Here is a 21,899-nt window from a genome sequence, read left to right on the forward strand (position 1 = left end):
GAAAAAACATGTGCATGCTCAAATACATGGTATCTCATCTGTAAATTAAGACGTGTACATAACTATAAAATGCCAGCCATATTAGGTTACGGTTAATGGTTAAGGGCACATTCTTGTCTAAAGCGTAGCAATGCAAATAAGAATTCAATAAACTATTTTACATCTTTTTTGATCACGCTATCATAAAGTGGGAAAGGAAATGTATTCTTAGAACTTGAAATCAAATCATGTATGTAAAGCTGCTGCTAATTCTGTCCACGTCACTCTGTATTTATTCTTATGTTGAATATAACAACATAAGCACGTTATACAAGTGCCATGTTTTGCATGCTACATTTTTTAAATGTCTTTATGTGCAGAATAATGTTTAAATGATTGTATTTTTGACATTGTTTCTTTGAAATTGTTCAAAATGATGACTGTTACACCTATTCACAAAACAAAGACCAAAGCAAATTGTTAATTGATCAATTGTTCTTGAAAAGGCATAGTTAATGTGTTTAATTAATTTTCTTTTTGCCCATGTTGCTTGTTGATCAACACTCTTTGAACGCAATCCTTACAATCTAATCTGAGCCATTCACAGTTGCTTGGTTTGCATGCATGAATAAAAACAAGTCTCATCTTTTTGCTATATATGAGGATATATTTAAATGTGTCTGGCAGAATTATTATGGTTCAGCTGAGGACATAACATCAGAAAAACTGCAAGCCTTTGTTATTCTGGGCAGTGTGTTACAACATAAAGAAACAAAAGAGCAATTAACTATCAAATCACCAAATTGTTTCTGAAATGAATAAAAACTGAAAAGTAACTGATAAAACATGAATTATTTCAATCTAAGTTTTACAGGGTATATGTTTTTGCAACTTTGGCTTTTATAGCTGCAGTATATTTGTTTTTTATGTTGCATATTGTCACAGAGATATTTAAGGTCCTCAAGCCTGGTCGGATGTGGAAAATATACAAAATAGGAACAGGTGTCCAGACAGGCTCTTTGTCTAATTTTGTGATAGAAATACCACCTGACTGGTGTGGCAGTCTGGAGACATGGAAGTATCAGGTTAAGAGCATTACAATGGCTCATGGGGTACCGAAAATGATATATTTGTGTGAACAGATTGAAATGGATAAGTACAGGACTTTTCATAACTATCCTGCGTGAGAGGCAGATAGGTTTGGGCTAAGGATAATATATTCTAGCAAGATGCGGGCCTCTCCAAGATAAATAGATTGTGGTTGTGACAGATGTCAGAAAAGAAAAGGCAGTTAAGAAGGAAGATTACACAGCCTGTTTTCCTAAATGGTACCATGCTTACACCAGAATTAGCCCAGGAGAACCAATCCATGACCCAGACGGAAAAGAAGTAGTGAGGGCAACTTGTTTCAAATGCAAAAATCACGTAGAGTGGGCAGCCACTGAAAGCCCAGAATGTATATAGAATGTAGAATGTGGAGAATACAGAGGAAGTTGCAGTGAATTACAGGGGCTAACCGGAAAGGATTCAGCATACTTGCGACTCGAAATACTGGATGCCCGGGACAGTTCTGCTACCTGCCGTGGAGAAGAAGGGATCTGAAGCAAGAGGTTCACCCTGACTGAACCCCAGTCAGAGAAGACAGAAAAATGATGGGGTCCCACTTAACCGAGAAGGGCCTGCTTGCTTTCAAAATATTATTTATTTATTTATTTCTTAGCAGACACCCTTATCCAGGGCAACTTACAATTGTTACAAGATATCACGTTATACATTATTTCACATTATACAGATACAGTGCCTTGCGAAAGTATTCGGCCCCCTTGAACTTTGCGACCTTTTGCCACATTTCAGGCTTCAAACATAAAGATATGAAACTGTAATTTTTTGTGAAGAATCAACAACAAGTGGGACACAATCATGAAGTGGAATGAAATTTATTGGATATTTCAAACTTTTTTAACAAATAAAAAACTGAAAAATTGGGCGTGCAAAATTATTCAGCCCCTTTACTTTCAGTGCAGCAAACTCTCTCCAGAAGTTCAGTGAGGATCTCTGAATGATCCAATGTTGACCTAAATGACTAATGATGATAAATAGAATCCACCTGTGTGTAATCAAGTCTCCGTATAAATGCACCTGCACTGTGATAGTCTCAGAGGTCCGTTTAAAGCGCAGAGAGCATCATGAAGAACAAGGAACACACCAGGCAGGTCCGAGATACTGTTGTGGAGAAGTTTAAAGCCGGATTTGGATACAAAAAGATTTCCCAAGCTTTAAACATCCCAAGGAGCATTGTGCAAGCGATAATATTGAAATGGAAGGAGTATCAGACCACTGCAAATCTACCAAGACCTGGCCGTCCCTCTAAACTTTCAGCTCATACAAGGAGAAGACTGATCAGAGATGCAGCCAAGAGGCCCATGATCACTCTGGATGAACTGCAGAGATCTACAGCTGAGGTGGGAGACTCTGTCCATGGGACAACAATCAGTCGTATACTGCACAAATCTGGCCTTTATGGAAGAGTGGCAAGAAGAAAGCCATTTCTTAAAGATATCCATAAAAAGTGTCGTTTACAGTTTGCCACAAGCCACCTGGGAGACACACCAAACATGTGGAAGAAGGTGCTCTGGTCAGATGAAACCAAAATCGAACTTTTTGGCAACAATGCAAAACGTTATGTTTGGCGTAAAAGCAACACAGCTCATCACCCTGAACACACCATCCCCACTGTCAAACATGGTGGTGGCAGCATCATGGTTTGGGCCTGCTTTTCTTCAGCAGGGACAGGGAAGATGGTTAAAATTGATGGGAAGATGGATGGAGCCAAATACAGGACCATTCTGGAAGAAAACCTGATGGAGTCTGCAAAAGACCTGAGACTGGGACGGAGATTTGTCTTCCAACAAGACAATGATCCAAAACATAAAGCAAAATCTACAATGGAATGGTTCACAAATAAACATATCCAGGTGTTAGAATGGCCAAGTCAAAGTCCAGACCTGAATCCAATCGAGAATCTGTGGAAAGAACTGAAAACTGCTGTTCACAAATGCTCTCCATCCAACCTCACTGAGCTCGAGCTGTTTTGCAAGGAGGAATGGGCAAAAATTTCAGTCTCTCGATGTGCAAAACTGATAGAGACATACCCCAAGCGACTTACAGCTGTAATCGCAGCAAAAGGTGGCGCTACAAAGTATTAACTTAAGGGGGCTGAATAATTTTGCACGCCCAATTTTTAAGTTTTTTATTTGTTAAAAAAGTTTGAAATATCTAATAAATTTCGTTCCACTTCATGATTGTGTCCCACTTGTTGTTGATTCTTCACAAAAAATTACAGTTTCATATCTTTATGTTTGAAGCCTGAAATGTGGCAAAAGGTCACAAAGTTCAAGGGGGCCGAATACTTTCGCAAGGCACTGTATCACATTATCTTATATACAATTAGCCATTTATACAGTTGGGTTTTTACTGGAGCAATCTAGGTAAAGTACCTTGCTCAAGGGTACAACAGCAGTGTCCCCCACTGGGGATTGAACCCACAACCCTCCGGTCCAGAGCCCTAACCACTACTCCACACTGCTGCCCTAAAATAACAGTTTTGTATGAGCCTGACCACACACTGAACTTTTTTATAACTAAACAGGGGCCTTTGTGCTTTCAACTAACAGTTTTTTTCTGAGAATAACAACACATTGAACTTTTTGTGAACTACTAAAATAAATTGTGTTCAGAGATTATCATCTAACAAACTTTCCGTTAACTGAAAACCATGGTGTTGCTTGAAACTGCAGTATCACAAGCTGACTGCTGCAGTCTGGTGATGTCCTTCTGAAGAATTACCAGAGAGTATTTCTGCTAAATGACCGAAGTTCAGGATCCAGTCAAAATGTTTAAATAAGAAGTTAGCTTGCTAAAATGATTATTCGTGTTAAAATATTAAAGAAAACCTCATATAAATGCAAGCTAATGCATTATATTAATTTTTTACCTAATGTAGTATATGCATTTTAACTTAAAAGCAATATATATATATATATATATATATATATATATATATATATATATATATATATATATATATATATATATATATATTTTAAATGAACTCACACCACTCATGGTTCTTTGCCCCTTTAAAGCACAGACCCAACACAGGAATGGAGTTTTGACGTGCTGACGCGCTATTTTTAATTAACAAACAAATCAAAAGCACTAAATAAACACCTAGCTCTATACGAGCACTAACTAGACACACAGGAACCTAACTAACACAGGACAGCTAAGCCGTTTACCTGTAACACAAAAAAAACTTCAAACAAACCACACAGGTTTACACTGCACACACACCTTTCTGTCGAATGCTCGGAAGCAGAGCACCTCTTCTGCCTCCTTCTACTCATGCAGAAATAAATACTGGAGTCAGACTCTCCTACATTGTTCTTAATCTCCGATCTCAACCTGAGCTTGTGATTTGATGAGCCCAGCCTTTGCAGTTGAATCCTGAATTAGAAACTCTGCATGAAAACTCTCTCACCCATTGACATCACCTGTCCGCTCGGAATTAATTATTAATCAAAAAAAGAGGCTAAGCAAAATTCTCTGGCTGAAAAATATATGTCTTATATATGTATCTACTAAGCAATCACTATTAGCTAGATGGGTGGATAAGATCGTTTTTGTATGCATGAATAACACAGTAGTGTTTTAAAAAAGCTTTTTATAGAATTGAGTTCTCAAAGATAGGATTATTGTTTTAAATGTACCATTTTTAAATCGAGGGCCTGGACTTTTGATGAACATAATCTCTCTGAAGGAGTGTGGCAATGTGCCCCGCCCCTGTGAGTATTCTTGTGTTCTGTATTGTATGTTGCGTGTGGTGTGTTAATGTTGTTGAATAGAGATGGCTGCACGGGATATAAATGGGTGTGTGCAGCACGAGTTATTTAAAATGTATAATTGTATTTGGGCACGGGATTGTACATCACTTCACGTGCATTTAAAGTATATAATATGTGAGCACGAGGTTGCACATAATTAATTCACGTGCTGGGATTCAAGTGAATAATTAATTAGTAATTGAATCCCAGCACAACAGTATATATAGATGCACGTTTTACTCACTCGGGGTTGTGTGTTCGAGAGTGGAGAGAAAGAGGAGAAACGTAAATAACAAAAACAACAAATGCTACTCGTGCGAGAGGGCTCGCACGATACTTGTTTGGTTCGTCCACATCGTTTGTTTGTCTGTCTGTCTGTCTGTCTGTCTATTTACTTTGGCCAACACGCCGTTTTTGTTTGTGCAGTCAGTGTTCTCTGTTTTGTTAAACCGTTTTATTTTACAATACACCGGCACAAGCAAGCATCTCATTTCATCTTTCATTTCATCTGTCCTGTGTGTTATTCATTTCCTGGATCTGACGGCACCACTCAGCCAGCCGTGTGACAAGGAGGTATATATATATATATATATATATATATATATATATATATATATATATATATATATGTATATATATATATATATAGATAGATATATATATAGATATAAAATTCACTTAACCCACCAGGATAATTGTCAGTCCTCTACCCTTATGAGGCACAAATGTGACAATATCAAACAATTAAAATATGAAGCACCTTGCCGCAATTCATCTGGAAAGATTGTATACGTGATATTACATGGACAAAAAACCCAAGCTACATTTATGAATAGGACACTAAATTGCAACGAACTTTGCTTACTTGTTTTTCTATAGCCAGAGAAGCTTGCCAGAGCTAAAGTACTCTGAGCAGTTTCCAGGTGCTTCGAAAGACATGCTTGGGGCTGTACAGCTGGATTTTAAGTTTGAAAAGGTGATTTTCTCACCATATCGCTTGCCATATCTTATTGTCTTGACAGTGGGGAGTGAATCAGGAGTTTCTAAGATTCATGTAAACCGATCCAATGATAGCCTATTCAAGCACATTTTTCCCATCAGATTTAAAGAGCAAATATAAACCAGTATCATTTCACAAGAGAAAACTGCCATCTTTCACGTAATTATCCAAAGCCATGTGGTTATAATCAGATGTTCAGCTCAGTGTCAGTATGCAGTAAGTGAGACAGACCTAATCAATAGCAGTATATTCTGATTTACATTATCCATTCATTGTGAATGATGTACTGCTTACCTTTATAGTGTTTTTTTCTTATGTCTGTGCTGGGAATAAAGGGGAAATACACTTTGATTGCCTACTTGTATTGAGCTCACACAGGGTATTGTTTATGTACTGTGAGTAGGGCTATAACGAAAGGTACATTTTGACCTTCAAAGATTCTGAACACATTACCGAATGAAAGTTTGAACCGTCAATAGTACTAATTTGAATAATTTACTGGTGACCATTGCCACAGCTATTATTATTATTATTATTATTATTATTATTATTATTATTATTATTATTATTTATTTCTTAACAGATGCCCTTACCCAGGGCGATTTACAGTTGTAAACAAAACATACATTTCAAGAATCACAGTACAAGTATTAATACAATTAAGAGCAAGATAAAATACAATGACTTCAATTCTAGTAAGCAAATTAATAGTTGATATTTCATTGAAAATCTTATTACCTTACAGGTAATCCATATACATGTAATAAAACGTTCACATGTAGTTCGAAAATATGTCATATAGAACAGTAATCATGTTTTTCTAATTTAAATAAAAATAAAAATACACACTGTTTATGTACATGTAATTGATGCTACTTGCCATACTCATGCATATACAGTAGTGTCGGACAACAATGCAATCTCAGCTGTTGAACACAGATCGTATGTTACTGCAACCCCCGGCTGGGATCTTCATATACAGCTCTTGCTAATTTATTTAACCCAAAAAGTAGCAGTACAACCTTTATAAAATAACTATTAATTAATACTTACACTATATTATCCTAATGTATCTTTATAACATTTTTTCCCCTGGTCATGCCCAAGTCTGTTGAAATGAAATGCTAATTTAATTTTCAAAATGAAACATAACTCAATGAAATACTTCACTGGGTGAACATCTTTTTACAAACTAGATAAACTTCTACCTTCTAACTTCTACTGTCTTCTACCTTTCCAAAACCTGTTTCTTGGACACTGTAGAGGTGACCTTTCAACTGTGTTTTTTTTTTTTTTAAAGGTGCAATGCTGTAGCCTACTCAGAAACAACCATTCACAATGTGAATATCTCAATATTATTATTGAGGGGACATTTATTTGCCACATTGATGTGCATTTTTCATAAAGACACTGGTTAAAGAAGTACGTTCACACCGGACGCCCACAGAGAAATAGGGACACGACATATTTTAGACGCCACCTGTTTTATATGACTGGTGTGAAAGACTCCAGAACCCAGTTATTCAAAAAGATTCATGTTAAACTCGCTTTGATGGGAAGTGCTTGCTGTAAAAGGACATGTACGCCTCACACAGACAGTTCAGTACCGCTTACTCCATCAGTTCAGAGCTAATGTTACCCACAAATGTAGGCCTATCATATTGGGTCATGGATGATAATATGGTTCTCGATAATAATTTTTCAACGCAATAAAATAATCGGAGGGACGACTGCTCAGATTTCGAAATTAAAATGTGCGTTAAAAGTTAGTGTATATTTTATGTTTTATACTTATTCTACCACACCACTTTTCTTACAATGTCTTGTACACTAGGTATACAGTACATATTTTATTGAAGCAATACAGCCGCTACCCCCACAGTGCTTTAACATAATACCCTCCTCCAATGCACTGCAGTGGCGCCATAAAGAGGTGGTACATATAACGATCAGGTAGTGGATTTGAATTTTGTTTAAGTAATATTCATTATACAAATCAAAAGATAAAATTGTGCATGTCTGTGATATTTAATGTGTGATTTATACTATTCACACATTGCCAAATGGTATCTTTTAGCAGAGAAAAAAAAGAAAAGAAACATCTGACAGTGTGTGAATGCTGCCTGATCAACCTTCGAAGGTTTAGAACTACCTTCGAATTCCTGGCAAGCGAACAGACCTTCAAACCTCTGAACACAGCCCTATATGTGAGCATATGAACTTCTTCACTGTAACTCACGAACAGGGAAACCACACAGACCAAGAAAATGGGAAGGGTTGAATAATGATACTGGAACACAGTATTCTGTTCCTCACAGGAACAGATAATAAAAAATGGTGCCTCTGTCTCTTAATTCAAGAGACCCTTAATGAGCAGGTTTTTCCTTTATACTTAAGATTTCAGAGAAAAGGTACACAATGGGGGAGTTTCCATGTGTGTTCTCAAGACATTGTGCTAATACATTTCGGGTTTCCATGGTCTCAGTTTATTTCACTCGAGAAGACCCTCTTTTCACCCGATGTCATGCAAATGAAGGGGAAAGGAGGAGGTTGATATGCAAATTAGCTGTCTGTTTTCGCAGACAGCTTGGGAAAATGCCGTTTCCATGCACAGAGAACAGGTACAGGAGAGAATCTCACCTGGAAATCCATGGTTGTCAGGTGACATCTTGTTTGAGTGAAACTTTAAAGCACAGTGTTAAGCTCATGTACTAAAGCCGTGATTTGTAAATGCCTCGTGCCTGGTTGTTTACAATATCTTTTACTGCTCTTGCCCAAATTGTTTTTCAAATATTCATTGGTGGGGTGGCATATCGTTAGTAGTGAAAAATATTTCAACTGATTTATCACACGACTTATTAATTAAAGAAAAAAGAAAATAATTAACCCGAGGTATATAATGAAACTGTCCAACTCAGCTATTGCAGATCACCATGGCTGAAAACCAGCAGATACGTAGGATTATAGAGATCTGTGCCAGACACCTTCTACGTATACTCCCAAGGCTGTCTGGATTGGGAGCAGTGGTGCAAGTTTCCATGTGAAAATGGGTGTGTATTTCCTGTAAATCACGAAAATGAGTAAATGAGTAAATGAGATTTATCCTATCCCTCTCTGTGGCCGCTATTTTCGGCCACAAACCTGATCCTCTCAAGCTGTTCTGCCAAACGTGCACATGCATCACCACTTCACGTTTAAATAACCCCAACTGTAGCTAAATTGTTAGGAACCAAATGAAGGAGCAAAAAAAAAAAAAAAATGAAACATTTAAGGACCTCAGTCACGTTCAAGTAGATTTTATAATGAATTACAAACTTACAGTCAATAAAAAGTATATCAATATTGATAGCAAAACAAACTACCACATTGAAATCAGAAGATGTAAGAATGCAGCTGAGGACTACTGTATAAGGCAGTGTTGCTTTAAGATTACAAGGGTTAATGTGAATTATTTTAAAACATTGCATTATCTTGCCTGCCTCCTTCGAACAGGAATAGATTTACTGCATTATTGATGCTGGAAATGACCTGCTCCTTGGGGTGAAACTACAAATCAGTCTCCACATCTTAAATAGTCTTATACAGCATCATTTGGCCATGACACAGCCAATTGAATTTAATTATTTTTTGCCAAGACAGCACATAGAGTAAATATGCATTTCATTTCATGTTTTTGTCTCCTTTTTTTAATGTTTGCAATCATTCTGAGAGGCTCTTGTCTAATGCATCAATATGGAGTCTTAGTAATTCTTGTGGGGCAATATGCCACTTTTACTGACATGATCTTACACACCAGAAGCGACACTGATCAAGAAATCTCAAATGTTACTATGTTATGTTTTATAAACCGCATTGTATGTATATGCATTAACATATTTACTCTGTATTAAAATGGATGTATACACTTTGTAACTGTTCATTGTAATTTTCAAGCACAAAGGTATAGAAACAAAGATATATAGAAAAATGAAGCAAACATTTTGTTTTATACAGGTTTCCATGTACCAGAAATGTTGTACAGAAATTGAAAATATTTAATGTTCATATACACAAGAATTATCACTGGCACAAACCACTGCCACTTCCCTTCGCAAATAAATATTAATAAACATGCAAACCACACACCACAAGTATATCCAGTTGCTTGGCAATGCACTCCATGATATTCATCATATTCATATTTTTGTAATTCATCAGTTATACATTTAAACATTTAATGACAACTATAGTAAAAAGGCCTTCAAAATATAGCTCAGAGTAATGCAAATGTAAGTGAATTTTAAAAAGCCTAATAAAACAGAATTGTAAGGCTCTTATATATATATTACAGGATAAACAAGTGGTTTTCAACCTTTTTTTAAAACTGTACCCGTTCTATCTGGAGGTTTCAGCTCAAGTCCCCTTTACAATTTCCTCTCTACTGAATGAAACCACAGTTGCAATAAAAGGCAGAATAATCTGATTGACAAATATATTTTTTCCTGTTTATTTAATATATCATTCATACCACAACAGTTTGGGAGTGACAAACTGCTGGTTAAGGACAGAATACCAAACAGTAATTCTTAAAATGCACAGAATCAAAAGACAGTATTTGGGAATCTCGTCAGAAACACACAAAATGTGTACAGGTGGATGATCATTTTGGAACTATAAGACTGTAACCTTTGAGCTGCTAAACAAACATTGTTTTATGCACAGTGGTCTAGAGATAATATATAAAACGGTTACAAAAATCAATTCCAGATCATTATTTTCTTTTCTTTTCATTTTCATTTTTGCATTTCTGAGTTGTCCTGCCAGGGCCTGATTATGTTTGAAGGGGGCCCGGGGCTGTTATAGTTTTTGGGCCCCTCTTTGGATATTCAATTCCTTCCCTTTACTGTTTTACCACTGCCCTTGCCATGTCAAACACTCTATTGATCGGAATAGCATGGCTGTAGGAGCAGGGACTGCCTGATCACATGACTTGACCTTTTGTTTGTTTTAACTTTGATTCAGCTTTACAATTGGTAAATGACATTTAAAAACCAGAACTGGAATAACCAAGGTAAAGGCAGTCGCTGCTCCTACAGCCACGTTATTCCGATCTATCCAGTCACACACTACTTATTTATTTTATATATTGCATTCTAAATTATATCTATTTCAGGGACCCACCAACATCGGAGGCCCCGGGCTGCAGCCCCTGAAGCTAAACCAATGTAATTGAATCTCACATTAAATACTGTAATGTAGAGAAGAAAGCAGTCAGTCTGCATATCATATTGTATGTTGAAAGCATATTTACTGATCAACTTACCATTCACAGCAATTTGAAACTGCACTAAAATGGTATAGGATGTGCATTTTCTTTTTTTTCTTTTTTTTTTTTAAATATCAGTATAATTATTATATTATCAAAAGTATATATGACCTATAATAGAGACTTATAGATGGAAGTTAATTACTTATTAATTTGCAGGATAGATTACTAAAGGTTTAATAATCATGGGACAGAGCATTTATAGAATGTAATACATGAAAAATCTATTTTGAAGTTATTTAAACAAAGTTGTTGTTAAAAAAATGTAATGTAAAGGAAGTATTTACTAATGCTAATGGCTATTCATTCATAGGATACATTTTAACTTAGTTATTTATTTCATAGCAGATGCCCTTACCAATATCAGCTGAGCTCTTATGGGAAATATTATCAAACTGGTGACAGATTCAGGAGTGCATTTGGTTTGTTTAATATGGTGGACAGTGAAAAAGATCAGTCTGGATTCTGAAGCGCTGAAATCAGTTTCCAAAGTAGCCAAACAGGGCTTAACCCTTCCACTCTTGGTGCTAGAAATTGTTCATATATGAACGATGATGTAATGGTGACGTTATACTCCCATTTTAAGCTGTTTTAAACAACCATTGGTTGTTTAAGAAATGACTGACATCTCCAAAGGCTCCAACAACCAATCAGGGATGGTTTTATATACTTTCAAAAAAAAGTAATGTTAGATAGACAGAAAGCTAGACGAGTGATGTTTTTTTTTGTTGGCAGAGTTGGCGATCACAAGTACAAGCTTACCAGAAATCATACTAAATCGTCCAAAATGTTTATAAACCAAAAATAAATTAACAAAATATTAACTGTAGTGAAATACTCATAGGATAAACATCACAGATGACTATCCAATCAAAATGCACTTCACTAAAGCCAGGCCAATAGAGAGACCTTTTATTATGAGGTGCAGCATTTCACTATCTTGGGTTTGGGTTTCCATATATATACCATGCTTTTAAAGCGCAGCATTACCAGAGATCATACTAAATATTTTTAGTACAGATTTTTTTTTCAGAAGATGTTGATCAGTTGACAGATCTATCTGATGGCGAACTTCTTCACATTACACACCCGTCAAACAATTTGGAGTAAAATCAAAACCAGACACTGTATATAAATATATATATATATTTAATTTAGAGTGACCACTAATAAATTTTATTTATTTTACTCCCAGTTTGAAATGTCCAATTATGTTTTTTCTCCTCACCGTAGCAGGTCCTCACACAGCACAAGCCTGAAGCCAGAATCGCTTTTACGATGAGCAATCCAGAGCAGAGATGGGCGGGCTACTGATCTCGGAGAACAGAGACCGGCCCTGATTTTAACCACTCTGAATATGCTCGGTGTCTGGCCAGTAGGGTTTGCTGTTGTGCGATGAGGAGAAATGGTCCCTGCTGGTTTCCTATCCCCCCACCTCTGGAAACGTGTGCTAAATTTAAGAACACAAAGTTCTGTTTTTTTTGTTTTTTTTTCTGGTAGTTTTTTTTTAATGGCATGTATTAAATGTGTATCCAGTTCATTTCCTTTTTTTTTTTTTTTTTTTTTTAGTCAGTACTCACCAGATGGTAAAAGTGCATCAAGGACATTTACATTAAACAGGATATTTAGAGTATTTATGTATTTTTTTACTTAAGCAGAAGGTTTAAAGTCAAAAAGGACTTTCCTCTAGTAAGGACTTTAGTGTTCAATTTGTACTTAAAGCACCACTTAATGACCAGCTGGGGCTTGACTGATAAGTTTAATGCCTATTGGTATGTATTTAAAATCAGTGTCCAAAATGGGTAAAACATGTGATTCATGGTCTTTGTTTGCTGCCAGCATTTAGCTGTTTCTGTAAGGATGAATATATTCTTTGATGCAATCAGCGGAGGATTAAGTACAAAAACTATTTTATCCCTTCCATGAACGATTTAGATAAACACAGTATAATAAAAAGGCTGCTTCACTGTTGACCAGCTATGGTCATTAATGCTATGATGGAAATTAATACCCCAGAGACAATGATTGATGATAGCCACTAATCATTGCAGGACAGGTTGTTTTACTGTGCAACCAACCTAAAACAACTTTATATATTTATCTGAGATAGGGATGGAGAGATTTAGCTGCAATTCTCATGAGCTACTTCTCTACTAAAAACCTAGACATAAAAACAAACAAGAAATAAAACCCTATTCACACTAATAGGCTCTACAGTAAATAGATTTTGAACAGTAATTTTAATAGCCAGAGTCTTATTAAAGACTTTTCCCTGCATTCATTTTCTCCAGAGGAGTTTTACATTTTTTTTGTGACAATAATGCAAACATTCACCACTGATGGTTGTATAAAACTAGAAATGTGAGCTTGTATGAACAAAAACATAGCATCCCCGTGCCAGAAATTCACTTAGGGGTAGGTGTACCAAGATGGGCCGGACGCAGCACAAACATAACGCAATTTGCATTTTTGTTGCGACATTGAAAGTGAAAATGTTGTCGTATGCACTACCGTAAAAATCATTTTATCGGTCACACTGGTGTAAAAGTCGCTCCCCACTTTTTGAGACTTCAATTTTAAGAAGACACCTTTTTGTGTTTAAAATTTTTTTTTTACAATTTATTTTATTCCTACATGCTCAACACCAATAAATAAAGAAAGATACACAGGTTTAGTTTCGAAATAACCCTTGTTTGCAACATTTTATACCATTACAATTTTACAGTGTTGGTTTTCATTTTTAGTTAAACTGCTAGAAACTATTTGTTTTTCAAAATTTAAAAAGTAATAATTAACAGAGCATGAATTCAAGTTATACATCGCACATCAAATTTGTATTAAACTACCGGTATTTTATTTTGGCTTATCAGGTTCAAGAACATATCTTCTTTGCTTTACTGAACATTTCTTCCCAAAACCATACTTAGACAAAACTTCCCGCTACATTGGCTTTTACAGATGTGTTGTATTAATTCACATTTAAAAGAAAAGTATTAAACAGTGCTGCTTTATCAATTAAAATGCAAAATAATAATAAACTAAACAGTGCACCATCTAATAACCAGTAAACAAAACATTTTAGTGTTGCTTACGGTGCAGTACAATTGCATTCATGTTTTATCAGCATTGCGATTAACATGTATTTTGGCAAATTCAGCAAAGCGCAATTTCATTTTTTTTCTTACTGTCCTACCTTATTCAGTCTCAAAGTCCCCTGCATTATTATAGCATTGTAGTTACAACAAACATAATCCCAAGGGTGGGTTCAGTTTGAATGTTGACAAATCAATGGCTCGGGAGGGTTGGAATAAGGAAATTCATAGAGACTGACTGTGGCAGTGTGCCCCGCCCCTGTGTGCATTTCTGTGTTGTATGTTGCGTGCGTGTGTTAATGTTGGTGTATAGAGATGGCTATGTGTAGCAGCCATCTCTATACACCAAAATAAATGGGTGTGTGTAGCACAAGTTATTTCAAATGTATAATTGTATTTAGGCACGGGGATTGCACTTCACGTGTATTTAATAATATGTGAGCACGGGGTTGCATAGAATTAGTTCACGTGCTGGGATTCAAGTGAATAATTAATTGGTAATTGAATCCCAGCACAATTGTATATATAGATGCACGTTTCATTCACTCAGGGTTGTGTGTTCAGGGCGAAGGAACGGGAGAGAGTGAGGAAAGAAAAATCAATAATAATAATAATAAGCAATTGCTTCGTGGTGCTGGAGGACCAGCACGGTACGTGTTTGTTTAGTGTTCGTCCCTGTTTGTTAGTGTCTGTTCGTTGTGTTTGTCTATTTATTTTGGCCGCAAGTGCCGTATTTTGTTTTTGTTCAGCATTTTATTTTCTGTGTATCGTTAAACGCAGTGAGCGCCGCAGCGTCTCAGTTTCACTCACCAGAGTACTGCCTGTCTGCGTGTGTGGTTCTTTCTGGCCTGACGTCACCCCTACAGCCAGCATGTTCACACTGACTAACACAGCTATTGTGATAACACTAAGTCAAACCGTATAGCTGTGACGTTTTCGAGAGGAGGTCAGTCAAGAGTCTGGAAGCTTGTGTTTAATATTCAAAATGACTATAAGAAATTAAACTTTTAATTTGAACAGTGGTTTTGTGTTTCTACCTAGCAACATGACCTGAATGCCGTAGATCCTAAACAAATAAATCGGGTTTTTGACAATTAAGTTTGTGTGAGACATACCCGTGGCTGTAGTAATCCCATTGTGGCACTGGTACAGCAGTATTACACAGTAGTGTGTGTAATATTAATATTACACACACACCGGTGCATATGTCTCAACAGTGTATTAGTCGCTCCCCCCTTTTAAGGGCCCTGCAAAAATGCCTTGAAAATCGACTTATTCACTGTTTTTACGATAAGAGAAAATACGTTAATGAAGACAGCAGCAATATAGTAATTTCAATATTTGTTGTGTCTTCTTAGTGAGATATCTAGCATTATACATTGCGAGAGTCGTGCGGCATTGTTCAAATAATTAGCAGGAGTTGAGTTGTGGTTTGGTGCAACGTCATCTGTACAATGCATTCTGTTCCGTCTTCATTTTACCTCTTCTAATACTGTTATATATATATATATATATATATATATATATATATATATATATATATATATATATATATATATATATATATATATATATATGTAATATATCTATATCTATATATATATATATATATATATATATATATATATATATATATAAACCTACCCCTTAATCTCTACGCTACATTATCTGATATGCTGTATTGATACATTGGCTTAATTGTGAGTGACACAATTACTAGTAACTAATGGCTATTTTGCAGTGTAGTCAACTTGAAATCTAGTCTTACAGTGCAGCAGGGGTGCCAAATTGAAAAGTGTGAATCACTTCTGCTAGAAATGTAGCTACTGACTAAATATTTACCAAGACTACAATACACTCAAAAACACTCCAACACATATCCATATAAACTTTTATTACATTTGGAGAGTGGTTATCCAGAGGTCGGGCACACTAATTATGTTGTATACCCCTGTCAAGAAGAATATACCTGGTTAGATAATTAGCATGGCTTCAAATACTGCAAACATTTTCTACAGTTTGAAGGAAATCAACTACCCCTTTTTCTGAAATTAAATTGACATCATTTTATATAAATATAAAAGGAAATATATGGCTACCAACTTTTAAATCAAATTAAATCAGATGTTGTATTATGTTTTTATCTACCCCGAAATCAATCAGCACACTTTTACATTTAAGGCAATAACATACTTCAGTTTGGAGGTAATCCATTCAGTTTTTTATGGAGATACAGTGTTATAACAAGCACAGCCAGCAAGTCAGCCATTTTGAATTGGATGTCAAGGACAAGGTCAACCAACGAATTCCCCAAGGGTGTACAGTGTACCTGTATTTTTTTTAAGTTTGTGATACAGAAAGTCCTACATTACTATAGTAGTAGGGATCAGTAAACAGTCAGTTAGCCTGTGTGTCATTACTGAATGCTTGTATTTGTTTTTATGTTTGGGTTACTAAAAAAATGTTTTGCATTATTGTACATAAACCAAACCAAAATGCATAACCAATTATACTATTTATTTCAAAAGTTTCATACTTCCAATAAACTGCTCCAATGCTAAAACATATTGGATGGACAGTAGCAATTCACAAGGAATGTTACTAAGATGGAGTATATGATAAAAAATTACAATAAACTAATAACATGTTTCTTTTTTTTCTAATGGTGATTTATTTAAGTTTCAGCTTTGTAAGCTGTGTCTGCTCTGTGCCTAACAAGTGTGACAGCCATTCACTGTGCTGTGGTTCCTAAGCAATCATGGAATCTATACAGGCACTGTATATCATTCAGATATACTTAAAATCTAAATATTGGCATCCTCTATAACATGAGGATTGTACTTGTTTTTCAGCAATTTGCGGTCCATATTTACACTCACCTGTGGACCTTTTTTTTTTTTTTTTTTTTGTTTTGTTTCTTATCCAAATCTCAAACTTGTCAAATTGTAATTCTTAAATCAACTGTGAAGCAGCTGCTTGTATACAAAAAAAACAAACGACTAATACACAAGTAAAATAATTGTGCACTTACCATGTTTTTATCTTCTCACCATTTTTTTGTTTTAAGATCACTGGGAGTAAGTGTTTGCCTTTTATTCCTGGAGTAGAAAGTGCTCATTACATTTTTTTTAAATAGTAATCATTTTTCTAGTGGTATACATCAAACGGTTGTGGTTGTTGATTTTCTCAGGATTGTTTTTTGGGGTTTAGGGGCAGTCGGTGGAGGCACAGGGGGAAAGCTATGACTGGTACTGATACATGCCCCACCATTTTCTAAAGGGGGTAAAGGAGGGGGCTGTAGGGGACAGTGATGAGGTGATTTTAATTTTGTGTGAATGGGTCCAGGGTGTAAGTGCACGTCCCGGTTTTTGATATCATATCGCACATCGCAGTCTGGACAGTAACCGTGATATTGTACTTTTTCACTAAATCTGACCCGCTCTCTAGTCGCCTGCGGGCATCTGTCTTTGTCAGGTCTATGCAGAGGCGGTGATGTGGGCACTTTGTCTAGAATATTTTTGGAAATACAACAGACATCCCCATTCGGCACCTTTGTTTGTGTCCCTGGTAAAACTCCATTCCGAAGAAGGGTCCCGTTAAGTTTCAAAGGTATCCCCACGGGCAGAGTCTTACTGGAGTCACATCTGACAGGAGTCAACCGTGGTGGTGGAGGAGGTGGTTTTGGTTTCTTTAGCACTGTAAGGACAGCTGGAGGTGGCTTTATAATTTGTCCTTTTGAGTGCAATTTGACCTTTTCCAAGCTGGAGGCAGTGGTGGTGGTAGTGGTGCTGCTGGAGCTGCTGTTGAGCGTATCTGTCTTGGAGCTGTCAGTCATTTCTTCCTCCAGCTTCAGGTCACAGGTAAGTGAATCTATCTGGTCAACAACCTGAACAGAAAGGAGAAATGTCATCAGTGTCTGACAGGCAATGAGGAAGCTAGTACAGTACTCCACAGTGCTAAACAGCTGGAAAGCCATTACTCTGCCTGCATGCATAGCTTAAGACCTTACTGCTACAGCTCTAAGTTCTAAGTTGGTACTTATTCAGGTTTCATTGTGATTCTCAGATGGAGGAATAAGTGATGAGGATCTAATGTCTCAGAGAAGTTTTATTGAAACCAGTGCTAAAAGCGATCATTTGGAACAAATACTGTCAAAAATAAATCCCACATAACATTTTTCTGTTTCCATAAAATAAGTGATCTGGTCCCATTCCTCCCCTGCATGTCCTGTAAAAGCTTTTCCATTTAGAACTGCAAAGTGCACTTTGGCATCATCATTATTATAGCTTGAAGATCTAAACTGCCCTGGGTGGCGATTTCTCCTGTGCTCCAGATATACAACACAAAATGCATTACATAAAAAACAGACACCATTGGATTCATCTGTGATTTTAGTACAGCAAATTCCAACCAGTGACTATTCAGTCCCTTTATTACCTGTATTTCTCTGTGAAACATATAGCATTAGGAAATGGGTAAAATATGCCGAGAACCTACCAGTTTTTGAGTCCCTGGTGACCCAAATTATGTTTTTGTCATATTTTTTATCTTTCCACATTTTCTAGTACTTCATATATAACTAATGGGAGTTCTTCCCCATAACTTCAAAAACGTTCAATCAAAAAGGTAAATAAAAATGTCAAATAGATAAATGTTTCTGCTTGTGCCTTAGCAGTGTACAACTTGACTACTTTCTTAAATGTTTTACCTTAAAAATAACGACAGTCCATATGCTTTCAGTAAAAGGAAGCCATTATATCTTACGCATACACATACAGGTAGTGGACAAAAACATGGAAACACCAATGTAAAGTCACTTAATAGGGCATTGGGCCACTATGGTATCCTGCTCTGTGGAGTTATTGGTGGACCGTTTTTGATGAAACTGGCTGCTCGCGCCCCAGGTTGAAATTTGCAGTCAATTGATCTGCAGTTGCTCGCCTGTTTTGCCTTGCACTTCGAATTAATGCACAGATATCACAATCCTGGAGTATGCGCTTCCGCCCACTGTTGCCCTTTGCTGATGATGTCTTTCCCTCGGCGATCCATGCCGACATCACCTTAGACACCGTTGCTCGTGAAACATCAGCAAATTGAGCTGTCTTGGTCACTGAAGCTCCTGCCAAACGCGCCCCAACAATCACCCCTCTTTCAAAGTCACTGAGGTCTCCTCTTGCAGCCATAATTATAGGCAAACAGGCATGTAGAGCATTTGTATACATGACCCTAAGCATGCTGGGATGTTATCTGATTAATTAACGCATGAGCCACAACTGTGTGGAAGCCCTTGCTTTCAATACACTTGGTGTCCCTCATTTACCCAGGTGTTTCCATTCTTTTGTCCACTACTTGTATATGTATTGCCGTATGTGATTTATTGGTTGCTAATTAAAGTAGTTTACGCAGCCTTACTTAAAGATCACTAAAACATTTATTTTGTATTTATTTTTCTAAGTAGCTTTTCTCCTGAAACTATGCATAAGTATGCAATGCTTATATTGCTTAATACTGTACGTCTGCAAACATAGCTAAACAGATTTGGCAGAATCTGATTGATTCAAAGCTGCCATGGACTTGTCCTGGATGATATGATTTTTAAATGCTGAACACGTGTAAAAACAAATACATCTGGAATTACTGGCATGCTCCTTAATGTACATTTCGAAGACATCATGTTCCTTTATGTAAGAAGACTTCAAGCATTTTAAAACATTCAGTTTGTAGAACAAATAAATGCAGTCTTCACAATTACAGGCCAGCAGGGAATCTATAAATGCCTACAGATGAAATACTGTACTAAACATTACTTAGAAGGTCTGTGCCATTCTTAATGATCTGTCAACAGTCACAGTGACCTTCTCCTTGAAGAATACACTTGCACTTGTAGGAGGAGTTGAAAAAAAACAGTTTGTCAAGGCCTTTTTTCTCTGCATCAAGAAATCTACTGAATTGAAAGTGCTGATTAAATTAAAATAGGGCATGACAGTGGATTAAACAATTGAAGTGCTCCCCTCACCCCTTCTCCACAAGACCACCTGAGATGTTTTGATGTTATTTTGGTATAAAGGCTGCATCTATTTATCAGGTCAAGTCTCATCCTGTTTTCATACATACAAAATCCATTTATTCACTATTTTTTTTTTAAATCTGGTATTCACTTCTGAACTAGTTAAAGCACTGCTGTGCTGCCTTCTCAAAAGGGAGAAAGTCTAGAACACGTGTGAATAGGTCAATTAATATTACATGTAGTTTAAACTATTTAACTTAAAGTTCTAACTGGTTAATAATTGCTTTTGTACATTATTGCTTATGTTTTACCATGCACTGATAATCTGATAGTTCAGGAAATTATTTTACTATTGATGAATGACCTTGAAAGGGGGGAGGAGTATAAAAATGCTCAAGGCACCCGAGGCACAGGCCTTGGTTAAAATCATACTAATCATTTTTATTTTGGCTCTTTTACACGTTGCTTTGTCGCAAAATAAAACGTATTTCATCCCTCATTATATACATACATTAAAAGTCCCGCTGATATCTATAGCCTCTGTGCTCTTCAGAATATTGTACTGTCATTGCAGGGTACAGCATCAAAATGGGGGGTGCATGGGCAAGTGCCTCTGTGTTTTTCCATGGCTGCCCACGGCCCTGACACTCTATGGCAATGTGTGCATTAGTTAAAAGTGTTTGCATTTGCTCATGACTATCACTCACGAATAACTCTTAATTAAACTGAAATGTGTATTTTGTCCTTGGATGAACTATTTGGTTTCATATTACCCCAGGCATACACAGAGCATGCAGCTGTGCTTGAGTTGTTATTTTAATGAGTTATATTATCTCATGTGTGTATTTGTACCTTTCTGTAAATACTCATCAATAATATTAATCAGTATGCAGGAAAGAACAGTGAAGACGAGGGCAAGGATTGCCTGAACACACATTAAATGCAATCAAATGCAAACAGAAGTTATGTGGCTAGTCTGAATAACTAGTGAATTCCTGGTCAAATGAAAAAGAAAATATCTTGAATCATTTTTAAAATGACAGAGTAAATGTTATCTTGTGTAAACATCCTCATTTCCACATAGCTGAAGAGAGAATTTTCTATTTAGGGATTCAAGATATTTACAAGGCAAGAGGATGGAGCAGGTTAAAAGGGCAACAAATGCCCCCGACCTATCAGTTCAACATGTATGTCCCAATACATGTTTCAGGGTAGTATATAAATAATACATAAGGGTGATAAGTGTGTACTTTACAGCTAGAAGTACACTCTTAACTTGCAGTATCATAACAAACAAAATGTCCATGACATTTAACATGTAAAACTGCGTGCACAAAATGTAGGTTTGACCTAAAGACAGACAGACAGACAGACAGACAACTTTTATCCCCAGATACTGACACTGTCAATAACTTGTGATAATTGGCGTACAGCTCTCTCCAGATAGAAACAGTTACCAAGAATAAATAAGACATTTAACCAGGCCTATAGTACTCAACACATATAATTTCCATGAATTAATTTTTTTTTAAATAATGATAATATTGTTGCATCACACACACTTTTACTGTTCATCCCACACGTAAAGTAAATATGAATTAAATATACTGCATGCATATTTTATTATGCAGTA

At 36.3% G+C, this 21,899-nt stretch overlaps 1 protein-coding gene across 3 annotated transcripts in view; it reads right to left on the reverse strand.

Moving 5' to 3' along the window:
* The window catches only part of LOC117408617 (protein Largen), an 88,048-nt gene that overhangs the window by 17,896 nt on the left and 48,253 nt on the right, over positions 1-21,899 (reverse strand). For all 3 annotated transcript variants that reach the window (XM_058992584.1, XM_058992589.1, XM_058992591.1), the window contains one exon: positions 17,291-18,145. In XM_058992584.1, coding sequence (XP_058848567.1) covers positions 17,420-18,145 — 726 coding nt within the window. In that variant the 3' untranslated portion in view covers positions 17,291-17,419. The remainder of the gene's footprint in view (positions 1-17,290; positions 18,146-21,899) is intronic.

The sequence above is a fragment of the Acipenser ruthenus genome, chromosome 2 (assembly GCF_902713425.1).
Source record: "Acipenser ruthenus chromosome 2, fAciRut3.2 maternal haplotype, whole genome shotgun sequence".
NCBI lineage: Eukaryota > Metazoa > Chordata > Actinopteri > Acipenseriformes > Acipenseridae > Acipenser > Acipenser ruthenus.